General features: G+C 33.2%; 2 protein-coding genes across 2 annotated transcripts; one reads left to right on the top strand and one right to left on the bottom strand.

Moving 5' to 3' along the window:
• Positions 1–10,306: 10,306 nt before the first annotated feature.
• Positions 10,307–12,791, bottom strand: LOC11421691 (protein RTF1 homolog). The gene is made up of 2 exons (XM_003625380.4): positions 12,623–12,791; positions 10,307–12,423 (listed from the first exon to the last, which is right to left on the bottom strand). Exon 2 carries the CDS (start codon positions 12,414–12,416, stop codon positions 10,542–10,544), a length of 1,875 nt encoding a protein of 624 aa, XP_003625428.1. The 5' UTR covers positions 12,417–12,423; positions 12,623–12,791; the 3' UTR covers positions 10,307–10,541.
• A 1,135-nt stretch (positions 12,792–13,926) lies between these two features.
• Positions 13,927–14,679, top strand: LOC112416720 (uncharacterized). Its single transcript, XM_024771071.1, has one exon. The coding sequence runs from the start codon at positions 13,927–13,929 to the stop codon at positions 14,677–14,679; it is 753 nt and encodes a 250-aa protein (XP_024626839.1).
• The last annotated feature ends 366 nt before the right edge of the window (positions 14,680–15,045 follow it).

Raw genomic sequence — 15,045 nt, 5'->3', positions numbered from 1 at the left:
GAGAATATTGATTTTTGGTTTAGGGTCCAAAGTGACCATTTTCTACTTTCACTACAGTCCATGTGACACATCATATGTTAATGTTATGTCATTGTATAACATGTGTCACATTATCACATAACATAATTATTTAACATCACGGACTAAAGTGATAACGGAAGTGCAAAGTCGGTGACTTCTTTGTATTCAATCTTGAGTCATGGACCTTTGTGACGGCGAGGTACAGAGTCAGAGACTAAAGTGACTATATGCTCACAGATTTTTAGGCAAAATTACTTATTTCGTCTCTTTAACAATTTCTTCCTTTATCTTTTTATTTATATGATTTCATCATTTATGTTATAATTAAGTAACAGTTTCGTTCTTTATCTTTTTTTTCTTCCGATTTAATCGTTTGTATGATGAATATATGAGTTTGATGAATTTTTTATAAGTTTTTTTTAGTGAATTTTTTTTATTTTGTTTTGATAAAAAAAAATAACAATGTTACCGTTTTATAACATAAAGGACTAAATCGGAAAAAGAAAAAGGTAAATGACGAAAGTGTTACTTAATTATAACATAAATTATTAAATCTGGAAGAAAAAAAATAAAGGACGGAAATGTTACTTTTTTTTACAAAAATAAACGATATTCATTCATTCAAATTGATAGAGTGGATCAATACAATACATATCGAAAGTCGCTAAAAATGAAAAGGATGAATCTGCGAACAAACTCACAGCATCCATGTAATAGCACAAAACGGCAAAGTATATATGCATACAAATACGATTATATTCAAGTCTCCGGAATACTCATGTCTCCGGATATGCAACGTTAATGATGTCAAAGTCATTGATTGGATCTGCACTTGCTCAAAGTTAATACTTCAACTTGAATAAATAAACACTGCACTAAGACTGAAAAATAAAAAAACACACCGCACAAAGACGGAAAATCAAAACAAACAGAGGAGACGACGAAATCACAAAAACAAACGAATGAAAAGTGAAAATACATGGAAATAACTTATTTAATTAGGATAGAAAGAAAAACAACTCGGAGTGATGATTTTGGGTCAAAATTGACCCTAAATCACCCTTATTGGTAGACAATAAGAAGAAAGGGCTGATGGCTAGAGAGAGAGAGAGAGAGAGAGAGAGAGAGAGAGAGAGAGAGAGAGAGAGAGAGAGAGAGAGAGAGAGAGAGAGAGAGAGAGAGAGAGAGAGAGAGAGAGAGAGAGAGAGAGAGAGAGAGAGAGAGAGAGAGAGAGAGAGAGAGAGAGAGAGAGAGAGAGAGAGAGAGAGAGAGAGAGAGAGAGAGAGAGAGAGAGAGAGAGAGAGGAGAGAGAGAGAGAGAGAGAGAGAGAGAGAGAGAGAGAGAGAGAGAGAGAGAGAGAGAGAGAGAGAGAGAGAGAGAGAGAGAGAGAGAGAGAGAGAGAGAGAGAGAGAGAGAGAGAGAGAGAGAGAGAGAGAGAGAGAGAGAGAGAGAGAGAGAGAGAGAGAGAGAGAGAGAGAGAGAGAGAGAGAGAGAGAGAGAGAGAGAGAGAGAGAGAGAGAGAGAGAGAGAGAGAGAGAGAGAGAGAGAGAGAGAGAGAGAGGTCTCCGACTATTCAGATTTGGTCTTGTTTCTTGTTAAATGAACTTATATTCTTTGTGATGGGCGAAAATGTTATTTGAAATTAAGTTAAGGGACGAATTGTATAATTTTGTCTAGATTTTATCAACTTTCATTCTTGATTTTAGTACTTTTGTCCTTATTATATAGGCTTAATTGTATATTTGGCCCCCTTAGTGTCCCAATCATGCGATTTTGGTCCCTTAAGAAAATATAAATTCACACGTGGCACCTCACTTTAAGTGATACGGGTGTTACGTATGCATTGACTTTGTCAAAATTGGTCTGAGGGGCAAAAAATGTAAAAGGGGTAAACTTAAGGGACTGATTTATTACTGTTTTTTTACAGGGGACAAAATCACAAAATTGTAATATTTAGATGGTCAAAACTGCAATTAAGCCTATTAAATGTACAAATTCATTTGTGCTAATGTGCATATTTGGTGGTGGCCGAGACTCAAACCCCAAACCTTGCATATATTATGTATTGTTTATACCAATTGAGTTAATCTCACGAGGACGTTCTAGTGTGCATATAAGCTCGAGATCATGTTTCTCTTAGAAGTTTCAAGAATTAATTAATTAAATTCATAATATCTTTTTTTGGGTTACACGAATTTATAATGTCCAAAATATCTTCCTAAAAATAATACATTAAAATTTTATATGATTTAAAAAAAAGTTAAGATTTCTTTTAGAAGATAAATAGACAAAAATATTCACAATTACAACATAGATTTCTGCAGATATTCACGGTTACAACATAGATAGACAAAAATATCCCTCTCTTATCTTTTTTGGATAAGATATCCCTATCTTCTTGTCAATTGACGTTTTATTTTTTATTTTATTTTATTTTGATGTTATAAGGATGTACATAAGTTACATTCATGCACGGTGGCTTCTAGGATAAATTTGTGTACCATATACAAGTGTGCGCACATATATAAAACGAGTTCACGAAAACAAATGCAAATTTAGTAAAATGTGGGGGTAATATTTAAAATCCTTGTAAAAATCCTTGCAAATTTAGTTAACTCAATTAATTCATACTTTCTCATAATTCTTCCACCCCTTCAATCTGCATGAGTTGCATAGGAAAATAGAAACATTTACTCCAAGTAAACCAATGCCAATTCTTCACTCATCTTCTCACCATCTCTTATAATTTTGGTTTCTTCCCAACCACGAGTGCTTGCATAATGAAAGAGAATTGTGACGTCGTAGCCACTTCCGTCATCGTCGCTTTAGTCGCCACTATGTTGTCGTCTTTGATTCCATTGCGGTAGTTAACTGCCCCAGGTGGCATCGCTGCACCTTCCTTTTCCTTTATGCACCAATGTCATTCCACAAGCTTGCCATATTTTCCATCTGATCTACACAACTATCTGGAGAAGATGAAATAACTAATTGAACTGCAAGTTTGCAACATGAACATGAATTGGGATTTTATTTATTTATTTATTTTACTCCTAACTTAACAAAGTTTGCGTTTGTTTCCGTGAACTCATTTCACACACGTGTATTTGAGGTGCAACAATAAATACTTGAGGTGTAACTAGACTAAATCAAAATTTAGTTAGTTGATTTGATAAAAAAAAAAAAAAACCATAGATCCAACAATTAACTAAGTATTAAAATTAGAACTAAAATGACTAAACTAAAACTTAATATCTTTTTATATATGTATAGTAAAAATGTAAGAAGGATTTACTTGCTAACCAGTATCACCGTACCTTTCCAAAGGTACCACCCCATAACAAATTTTTTTTATGTCTTAAATATATAAATTGTTTTTGTAATTTGGCAGGTTTTGGTTTTCATCTATGTATTTTTTTCTCAAAATTGTCCCTGTAAGTTGTTAACGTTTGGCTTATTTCGTCCCTCCTGTTAGTTTATGTTAGAAAAACATACAAGGGCCGACATGGCAAACTGGATGATGAGTCACACGGGGAGATGGATCAAAAACCAAAAAACGAAATTCGTAAAAGGACCAAAACCAAAGAACAAGAAGTTGAAAAATTGAAATTTTAAAAAAACAATTCTTCCATCCTCTTCATGTCTTTCTTCCACCATTTTCATCTTGGCCGCACATATTCACCATTTCTTATACCCATATTCTCCATTTATTAACATAGGCAGAGCTACCATGTCTTTCCCCTCTATTTCTTCTTATTCTTGGAATGATAGTAAACATTGCTATATTATTTTGTCTTTGATTTAAATTTGTACATTGGCATGATATACCGAAGATAGACGAATGATGATATATGGAAATGTTTAATGGAAGTTTTGCGTTTAACTATTTTATTCTAATTAGCTTTTTTGAATTAATCCATAATCTTATATTTCACAGGTTCCACTAAAGTGTTGATCTTTTGTTATAAAAGAATAAGTCAATAGTCTCTATATGGATTTATACAATAATAGTGTACTCATTTATATTGTAGTGAATTCTATTACAACATAACATAAGGAAGAAACTCAAGTGGTTTTTGTTTAATACAGACATTGTAGCCATAGTCCAGCCTCTCTACTTTTGCCGCAAAAAGAATGACCAAGAATATCTAAAACAACACAAGGAAGAATGAGATGGTTAGAATAGAGGTTCCATTGTTATTACATATTGAATGAGAGTAATTGGCATGAGAAAATAAATTTATTGTAAAAATTTGATTTGGTCCGTTGTGAAATTTGAGAAAAAATTTATTTTGTATTAAGTTAAATGTATTGGTAACAAGATTCATAAATTGACAAATATGCAAGCTTCTCCATTGTTTATGACCTGGGCGGTAGCACGGGTAAAAGTTATAGTATATATAAATGTTAACCCATCTCGCTATACTTAACCTAATTTTTCCCTCTTACTTATAAATGTTAACCCATCTCGCTATACTTAACGTAGTTTTTCCCTCCACACTTTTGCATTTAATATTTATCTAAAGTAAAATAAAATTATGTTCCTAATTAAATGCTATTTTTTGGAAAGGAACGACCGTTAACCAATCTCGCTATACTTAACCTAATCTCTTACTTATAAATGTTAACCCGTCTCGCAATACTTAACCTATTATGTTACATTACGGTAGCAAGGACGATGTCATGGAAATATTATATTATGGTACAGTAGTTCTTAATATTATGAAATACTATATGACAATCATGACATTCATCTAAACTATTTTGCTACCTATTACCGTCATATTTTACCTTCGAAATGACCCGTGCGTTAGCACGGGTCGATGGTCTAGTAATTGTTAAACAGTTCTGATTAACCCTAATCCTGCATTTTTTAAGGGTTTATAAAATCTTTATGTAAAAAATTCCCTACAACGATTTAAACCCACAACATATTGATTGTTTCTATGCATTTTCACCACCAAACCACCCGTTGTCTTCGTGATATATAATTTGGCTTTCATTACATGATATGCAATATTAGACGCCGTTTTTAAAAATTCAATTAATCCCTTTTTCTTTATTTCTAAACGGTTTTGAACCCTTTTTTTTTCCTCTTTTTCTTTCGCGATCTAAACCCAGAAGTATGTGGTTTTCATCAATTTCTTCCTCTTTTTCCTCCGATTTCCCTAAAAAAATGTGACTGTGATGCAGATTTCGTCCATAACTTATAAATGGTATGATCACTAAACTATAAACTATATTAATGCTATTTTATTCATTATGATTTTGTGAATTGTGATTGAATGCTTTAAATCCTATTATTATTGTATTCACTACATTCATTGTGATTATGTCAATGCATTAAGGTAGGGTTTTAAAATTTTGAGATTTTATGATTTTTCTATTGTCCGTCAATCTTTGATTTCTCAAATTTAACATCTTTAATGTTTTCTGAAACAGGATAGGATTGTCAATGCTTCATTTACGATTGGATGATTTAGGCCTTAAAAGTAGGGAAATTTTCCAACTTAAAGTATTATTATTATTATTACTAGCGTCCAGACGGGCACTCCCGTGCCCGTCTGTCCGCTCTTTCTACCGGGCTAACCCATGTAACGCATAAGCAGTATGTTTTTCAACATCAACGTTGCTTTAGTTTTCTTTTTTATATATATCTTCGAGAAAATTATTAGAATTAAAAGAACGATCAAACTTGATAAAAAATGTAAGTTATGTAATTTATGCACTTCTTTGACATGGAGTTACTTAATATATACTTAGTTTTGTAATGCATACTCATCTATCTATGGAGGATGAATATACATGAAACATGAGTGACATTTATGGGGGTGGGTTTGATGAAGACTTTAAATCTTTCATATCCTTAAAACAATTTACAGAAATCAGTACAAATATGCTCTATATTATTTCTCGAGCCATTTGAGTCTATCATAAAATATAAAATTCAAAAAATCTAAGGCAAACCAATAGAAGAAATAAGAACAAAACTTTGATAAGTCTTGCAAAAAGGACGGAGACATTTCAAAAAGAGTGAAATAATGTTTACATATTAGTCGCATCATTTATAAATACTTTGCAATATTTTTGATTGAAAAAGTCAATGTAACATAGCAAGTGGAATGTTAATTAACTTGGGATATATATGTGATGTTCTTGTTTGAGAAATTTTGGAGTAATAGAAGGCAAGAGCCCCTACCTACAACCATCCCTTACCTAGTATTCAAATCTCTCTCTCTCTCTCTCTCTCTCTCTCTCTCTCTCTCTCTCTCTCTCTCAAATCTTTGTTCGGTTTCTTAGCTACACGACCATACAACCAAACATTTTCTCGATTCATCAATTATTTAGTGAAATATTTAGTGGCATTTTTTTATATGAAAACATTTGATTCTAATTAAGTTTGTCCAAGAATAATCCAGTTATTCGGTTCTATGTTCAGTTTGGATTTTTTTTATTATATTGTGCAAGACAATAAAAAGCATACATTTTGTAAGTAAACGGAGATAAGATTTTTATAATCATCACTTCAGGCCTAACAGTATAGTCTTATATGTATGGTAACATGTTTAACTGTATAAACTTTGCATGATACTAATTTCCATGTAATTGAGATAGAAGAAGCGGTTCTCTCGAATTATATTCGTTAAATCAACTTCATCACTTGGCCTTTAATCCAAAATGATCAACAAAATCTAAAAAACTGTATTATCAAATAGCAGCATGAATAATATAATGCAAATAGAAAATTTGAAGGCACTATGAAAAACTGGAATATATGGTTAAAAAAAGCCCAAAAAAAAGGAAAGGGAAAGAAAATCAAAATCAACCTAAAACCCAACAATATCTCGATATGTAAGGATAAAGAAGAATGAAACTAAACAAAAAATTATATACAGACCCTTAAGAAAAACATTATATACAGAAAATTGGAGTAGTTTCGTGAAAGAGAGAAGATTCAGATAAAGCATCAGCAGAGAAAGAAATGACATGAGCAGTTTTGTCCTTGGCTATTACAATCATAACATTGTGAGTTCCCTTAAGTGATAATGGTTAAAATTATTATTTCTAAAGCGAGTTCAACAATTATGGAATAACATAATAAAGGAGCAATGCAGTCTAATTATCAATAATTTTTTTTAGGGATCTAATTAACAATCATAAAAGTATGTAATTAGGCTTAACAATACAAAATAAGATTAGGTAATAAGGGAACAAACCCTTACTGCATTTAGTAATCAAGTTTCACATCTTTAATTATCAAGTTTCATATATAATGATTTAGTAATCAAGTTTCACATCTTTAATTATCAAGTTTCATGTATAATGATACATGGTATTACATTATTTTGAAATCTCAGACAAACACAAACAATACTTTGCATAGGAAACAAACCCTCACTTTTAAACGCTAAATACGAACATGAACATTACGTTTTGCCCAAGATTGCAGCCTTCTTCTGGAAAGTATGAGGGGAAAAAAATTAGTAAGCAAATTGGAGAAAAAACTGACAAAAGTGATAAAAAAAGAGACAACAAAAATCAGACTGAAACAAACATATTTACTTGCAGATTTTAAAAAAATCAATAATCGGGATCAACAGTTTTTTAGTAATTTTTAACGTATCAAAATGATAAGAGAGAATGAGACAGTGAAAACTTAATTGTGACTCACGTCGCCTCGTTTCAATTCAATGACCAGGGCAGCAAGCGGTGGTCGAGTGTCGGAAAAAACCGTTTAATCTTCATATCATGTATTGGTCATCTCATGTTCTTTCGCCATTACAGATGATGTTGCCTTGTTATCCATTGGTCTTACTCCTTTTTACTCTCACCTTCCTTCGTTGTCTGTATTGAAAAGAAAAAAAATACATAAATGGAAAATTCAATGCCACTGAATCATGAAGAGAAATGAAAAGTCGAGAACACCGAGATAACAAAAGACATAAAGCAATGAACTTACCGTATACAGAAGTCCACTTGTGGCCTTCCCTGATGAATTGATGATCGTAACTCCATCTCTTTCAACCTATTTCTCTCGGTCATAAAAGACTTGCGGTTTACAACAGGTAGAATTGGGGGGAGTTTCCAAACTGTTTTTCAATTTTGACGGGCAAATTGGGAAATTCTCATAAAAAAAGAAGGGTAATTTAGGAAAGAAAATAGGCTACACCAAACAAAAGTTTTACCTTTATTAATAGGTATAGATAATATCCTTAAACCGTACTTTGGTAGTTTTTTGTATGCATAAAAGAATTTTCCAGTTTACGAAAACTCCATGTCACTAGTTTTTATCGATTTTAATTGTAATAAAAAATTTGAACGTGTCAAAAATGAAAATAAAGATGCTTAACAATGAAAAACTCATTTCAACATTTCTTAATAATATCAGCAAGTTAAAATACAATTAATCCAAAAATATTCCCAATATGTTCTAATTTCTAGACACATTAGTACATTTTTAAGTTCAACGCTTCATTTAATTTGTATGTTATTGCAACAAGCCTTAGCTTATTGTTGTCCTCGTAATCAACTTTTTTTTAGTACAAAAGCACACTTTTTCTCACATCAAGTAAAGTGTAAGTACAAAAAATATCATATGGCTAATTGTGGAGAGCCAAACAATTCAGAGGCACATCTTTCAATTCATTCATGTTAAGAGCTTGACCATGCTGCATATTCACTAGCTCCAAACTTCATACGAATAGGGCCAATTCTTCCGGGCAATAATAACAAGGACACTCCGGAGGAAACTTTTGGGCATCATAAGATCGAACTTGTTTGATATGACTAGATCAACAATCATCAAGTTTCTTAGTATACATTGTATTTGAAAGCTTCACAAATTCCAATCCAACGCAGGCTTGCATTTTTTATTAAAAAAATAAAAAATAATATCTTATCTTAGTAGTATTAAACTTGTCACCTCGTATATTTTTAGGATGAGCGAGTGTTTTTTCAAAACGAAAAAAAAAAGGAAAAGGTTGTAAATATTTTAAACTATAAAAGACTTAGGCTCTAATTTGATAAAAATAACGGATGACTGATAAGTTAGTTGATAGCTTATAGCTGATGATTGATAGCTGATAAGCTACTTGAAGTGTTTGGTAAAATTAGCGATTCAATTAGCTGATAGATATAAAATTACATAAAAGGACATTTTTAATTCATAATAAACTTTATATCAATTAATGTTTAAAGTATTTAAAAATTAAAAATTAAAAATTATTAAATTAATTTTTAATTCCTAAATGTTAATTTATATTTATTTTCATTTTCCTAAAATTTTTTTAGATATAAAGTGTAAAAAAGTTTAAACGTAACAATAAATAAAATATAGTTTGTATAAAAAAATATATATATATAGTGAAGGTAAACGTAACGTTCTCATTTTTTTTTTTGGAGAAAATTATTGTCTTTTTTCTTATTCTCTACAATTCTGATATATCACACAAAAATAATATGTCATTTCACAAAACACAAAAGTTGACATTAAAATTGAAATAGTCACACAAAAAAAAAAAACGTAACAATTGTAACAAAAAAAAACTTAAACGTAGCAGTAAAAAAAAATCTTTTTCTATTGAGAAAAAAAAAAAGATCTTTCATTCATAAAAAAAATAGCATTCGTATTTAAAACATATGTATTTTACTTTATAATATAATAAATGATTAAGGGTAAAAAAATAAAATTTAGTTAGAATAATAAGGGTAAAATTGAAATTAAAAGTGAGAAGCTATAAGCTCAAATGCTACTTGGAATAGCTTCTGAAAAATAGCTTGTAAGCTACAAGCTCATGGTAAAAAAAGTGTTATCAAACAGAATTTTTTTTGTCAAACGAACTTATAAGCTATAAACTATGTTTTACCGAATAGTCTCTTAAATGAAGGAAGGAAAGAAAGAAAAAGATAAACCAACACCAGTTGGTCCAGTTTGTAACTCTTCAAGGGCGTGAGTTTAACTCTCGCTTCCGGTTTAAGGACCTTGTTAGTGGGTAATTTATTACGAGTAGCACTTTATGGTAAATCTATTTGTGTCTTGAGATATGCCCTGTGTGTTTTGCCTAAAATATTGTGTACCACGTACCCAACAAACATTACAAAGACACTACGTCTAATTTCCATAAAACCTGGATCTGAAAAAATTACCAGGATGGGCCTTTAAAATTACCGCATCATTTTTCTCATTAGTGCAAACAATTATGCAGTACACTTCCAAGTCCTGATGCTTCTAACTTTCGCAGTGAATTGAAATTTCATGCAACTAAAATTTTAAACAAAAATAAATAAATTCCGGAATGTCTTGGAATATAAAAGGAATTCTGTAGCAAAAACTAAGTTGTCCACGATAATATATTTTTCTAGTCATAATCTTTTAGTAAACCACAAATCTAAACTTTAATCCAGGGGTTTGTCTCAGACTGAAAACTCTATGATCTATTGCAAAACATTTCTGCAGAAAATACAAACCAGCTTTTGCCTTGTAATAGAGCTAACCAAAAGGAAAATTGTCACTTCAACAAATTTCAAAGAAGTCCTCTTCTTCTCTTGTAATCACTAACTGTTAATGTCAGCTGATGTCTCCTTCCATCGTTTTCTGGGACGCGAAATCCAACAACTTCTTCAATTCTCTGCTTTTTTGCCATAAACCCTGCCTGAACTCCCTTCGCTCCACCAAACTTTTGCAGCATTGCTAGCGATATTGGCAACTCAAAATCATGCAGTACATTTGACTCCGTTCCTTCATCTACTGGAGCTCTTGTGTCTACTAACTTCCCAGCACCAGCAGCAGCTTCTAAAGCCTCGGTAGTGGCCGCCATACCAGCTCCAATCCCATTGCTGCCTCCATCACCCACTGCACCACCAGAAGTGTTATTTCCAGCTGTAGCCTCTTCAGCCGGTTTTGAATTATAGTAGTTCCTTGATCTAGTCCATCTCCTTGAAAAAGGATCATAACCTGCCTCCCCTGCTTTCAATGCTTTATTAACTGGCTTTAAATCAGAAGCATTTTTGAAGTTCTCAACCCTGTTCTTTCTGTTCATCTCAGAAAGCCTCAAAGCCTTGGCGTCCTTCTCCCGAGATTTCCGGGATTCCTCCAATTCTTGCAGTTTTGTCTGGATCTTCTCTACTCCAGCTGCATCGTTCTTGCTTTCTGCAATTTCCAGTTCCCTTTTCAACCGGTCCTTCTCAGCTGCAACATTTAGTGGCCTCCGCGAGATAGATTTTTTCTCTTCTAACATCTGCTTCACAGTAGCTGCTGAGTAAACAAAATTATTGATCTTCAGCATGGCTTGCTTTTTTTCCACCACATCTAGCCTCTTCAGCATCCGGCCACCACTTCGCTCTACTTCCTTAACCCACTGTTTAAACTCCTCCTCAAGTGGGGGAGAATCGCTAACCATAGCCATTTGCCACCTCGCAGCAGAGGTCTCATTTCCCCAGACAACATTCAAGTACTTGTATGTGGTTTTATTATCTAATTTATACAGCCGATCAGGATCTGAGGCATCAACATTTTTCACCATACACAACCTGTAGATAGGTCCAGTCTTTGACCTGCCAATACCAACCCTTACGAAACAACCAACAATTAACTCCTCAAAAAAAGGCTCCATAAACCATTTCGTAAGTTTTGACCTTGGAATGGTGATATCTTGTATGTCCTCGAACGAAGGCTTTTCAAATCCAGGCATTATCTTGTCATCATTGCTGTCAATAATCCCTTCACCTTCAGACAAACCTTCAACGTCCTCATCACTACGGGACCTACTTTCACTTTCACTATGGCTTGAGCTGCTGAAATTAGGTTTACCTATTTTCGACAAAACCCCAGATCCTGCACTTTTAGACCCCTCTTTCAGCTCGCGCTGTGTTTCCGGATCTCGCTGTTTCAGCCTCTTAGCACGCAGTTCATTCAATGCACCATCCTTAGCAGCTGACCTGTCATAAGATCTAGTAGATGACATCATACGAGAAGATGGAAGAGGCGGAGTCTCTCTTCTCGATACATTTCCCTTCTCACGCTTCGATGCTATCTTCGACAAAATATCTTTATCATCCTTCTTAGCAGCCCTATCAGACAAAATCATCTCTCTTTGAAGTTCAGTCATCTCAGAAAGTTTCTTTCTGTCATCCTCATCCTTATAAAGATCATCACCAACATCAGATTCATCACTCCTGTCCACCTCACGATCAGAACTACCACCATCATCATCACTGGCATCATCATCATCATCATCATCTCTTCCTCTCTTCTTATGACGAGCCTGAGATGCATCGTCATCAGAATCATCTTCAGAATCATCGACTCCGGAATCAAAAAATTGATTTTTTGATGAAGGTGGGAGAGAATGTTTGTTTATACCAGCAGCCTCCAAAAGGTCATTTTCTAAATCAGCCATAATTTGTCTGCATGTATAACACAATGTATATAATCAATCAATCAATAAACTCAATATTGAAAGTTAAAACAGCAAAACAATGAACACAACGAAGCAATAAACAAAAGGGTGTGATTTGATTCTATGGTTTTCGATACTAAAGTGATAGTATAATAATAGTTTCGAAAGTAGGAATTGAATAGAGATAAGAATGTGGAAAACATTACCGTGTATTTCGATGAAAACGCGAAAGTTAGAAGCTTGTTGGTATCACAATGGAAGATTGAGAGAACAAAACCCTAACGCAAAACCCTTTTCGTTTGATTAATAGATGAATGAACCAAACCAACGTTGTCGCGCATATTTGTTCTTTCAAAGAACGTCTAAACGCGTCGTTTCGATTATTTGTTTGTCTTTAGTTTAATAAGAGATATTTTAAGGGATATATAGGGGATAATAGTTCGGTTTAGATTGATTTTCAGTCAAAAAAATGTCCAAACCCATGAATTAATTGATTTATTTAAAAGTACAATTAAAACAAAAATCATATTCTCGCAAAATATTTCATATTTTGTTTTTTCATTTTCTCAATTTTTCAAACAACTTTTTGTAACTAACATTACTCAATATTTTATACATATGATCAAAGGTTCATTCATACATCATTCTTCAAAAACAACTTCATCAAACTCAAATATTTCAATCATTCATGATCCATACATGCATCATTCATCAACAAACATAAAAATTCCAAAAAGAACATCCTAAAATTAAAACATAGTCAAAATAACAAATCCATGCAAACTGAAATTAAAACATCCTGAAATTTAAACATCATGAAATTATGGTCGCCATGAAATTAAATAAAAACATCCAAATTAAATCAATCCAATTCCAACGTGAATCGTCAAATTCCAATTTGCCATCCACGTGAAAGATTGAGTAGAAATGAAAGAGTCTGACTTATGAGATGAGAGAAAATGAATGGATGAAAAATTATTTTATGTTTAATTTTGGGTCTAACCATAAGTTTGTGTGAGGTAAGATAATGTAAAATAAGGAGTGAGGTTATCATCAGATTGGTTCATCGGTTTCACGGACCTCGAAATGAAAAACCATGAACCAAACCAAACTATATCAGTTTCGATTGGTTCAGATCGGTTTCAAACCGAACCAAACAAGGTCGGATATCTCTTCGGTTTGGGTTGGACTTTCGGTTTCGTTGGTTTTGCCCGAACCACTTACACCCCTATATATATATATATTTTTTTTTCAAGCCTAATGGTCGAAGCTCACTTATGTGGTGTCTCCGGATCCCTGCATACATTATGCACCGTCTCTACTAACTGATATAAGTTACTAAGTGATATTTTTTGGTTAACTATCTTAGGAGATGAGTAATATTCGATAAATTTAGCTTGATCAATATTGTTTTTTTTTTTTTTTTTATAATCTGTTATTGACATTAGCTATTTATTACTCTCTTCTTTCAATTCTTTCATTTATCTTTCTCATATTATTTATTAAGGAGATGTTTTCGTTAGGGTGGGGGGAGGAGGGAGGTGGTTGGCAGTGGAGGCGGAGGTTGTGGGCATGGGAGGAGGACCTCCTTGTGGAGTGTAGGTTATTACTTGCTAATGTTTCTTTGCAGCCTCTTTCTTATGATGTGTGGCAGTGGCAACCGGACCCTGGTCAAGGGTACACAATTCGTGGTGCTTATGCTTTACTTACTTCTCAAGAGGAGCAGCAGGATAGCCTTTGTGAGGATTTGGTTTGGCACAAACAGGTTCCTCTTAAGGTGTCTATTTTTGCTTGGAGATTGATTCGAGACAGACTCCCTACCAAGTCCAATTTAGCTTCCCGTGGTATTTTGAGTTCAGAGGCATGTTTATGTGTGTCAGGGTGTGGTTTATTGGAAGACGCTCGACATTTATTTTTGTCTTGCAGATTTTTTGGTTTATTATGGCCGCTGGTGAGATCTTGGATAGGTTTTGATGGTGTTGATCATTGCGACATATCAAATCATGGTGCACATTTTGCTTTTTACACAGGAGGTCTGAAAGCCAGGCGATCATTTCTTCAGCTTATTTGGTTATTGACGGTGTGGGTTATATGGAATGAAAGGAATAATAGGATTTTTAAACAAAAAGAAAGTTCTTTATTGCAATTATTAGATAAAGTAAAGTATCAATCTTTGTGGTGGCTGAAAGCTAGTAAGGTGGTTTTTGTGTTTGGTGATCAGATGTGGATGTCGAATCCATTGTCTTGTTTAGGCATTGCCTAACTTTTGGTTGTATTTTGTAAACTGTGTGTTTCGTGCTAAGTAGTTTTTTCGGTACACCTTGTGCTGAAAGGGCTATTTAAGCAGTGTTAATATATTCCATTTTTGCTTGTTCAAAACAAAAAAAAATATTATTTATTAAGGACAATTTTGTAAAACAACTCATAATATCTCTTTTTCACACAATATTAATTGCATTTCTTAATATGTGAAATGCCCAAAACGTCATACAATTTGGGACGGATGGAGTATTAATTAGAGTTATAAAGGGAAAAAAGTAATTAATGATGTATTGAAAAGTGAAATGACTCACTTATTTTGGGACACTTTTTTTTTTATTAAAAATGACTCAGTTACTATGGGACAGAG

This window comes from Medicago truncatula, chromosome 7, assembly GCF_003473485.1.
Source record: "Medicago truncatula cultivar Jemalong A17 chromosome 7, MtrunA17r5.0-ANR, whole genome shotgun sequence".
NCBI lineage: Eukaryota > Viridiplantae > Streptophyta > Magnoliopsida > Fabales > Fabaceae > Medicago > Medicago truncatula.
The sequence above is the reverse complement of the archived record's forward strand: the minus strand, read 5'-3'. Positions and strand labels throughout refer to the sequence as shown.

What these genes read in the sequence shown, in the direction of transcription:
- LOC11421691 (XM_003625380.4), bottom strand. Translation starts at nt 12,416, where the DNA reads ATGGCTGATTTAGAAAATGACCTTTTGGAGGCTGCTGGTATAAACAAA.
- LOC112416720 (XM_024771071.1), top strand. Translation starts at nt 13,927, where the DNA reads ATGTTTTCGTTAGGGTGGGGGGAGGAGGGAGGTGGTTGGCAGTGGAGG.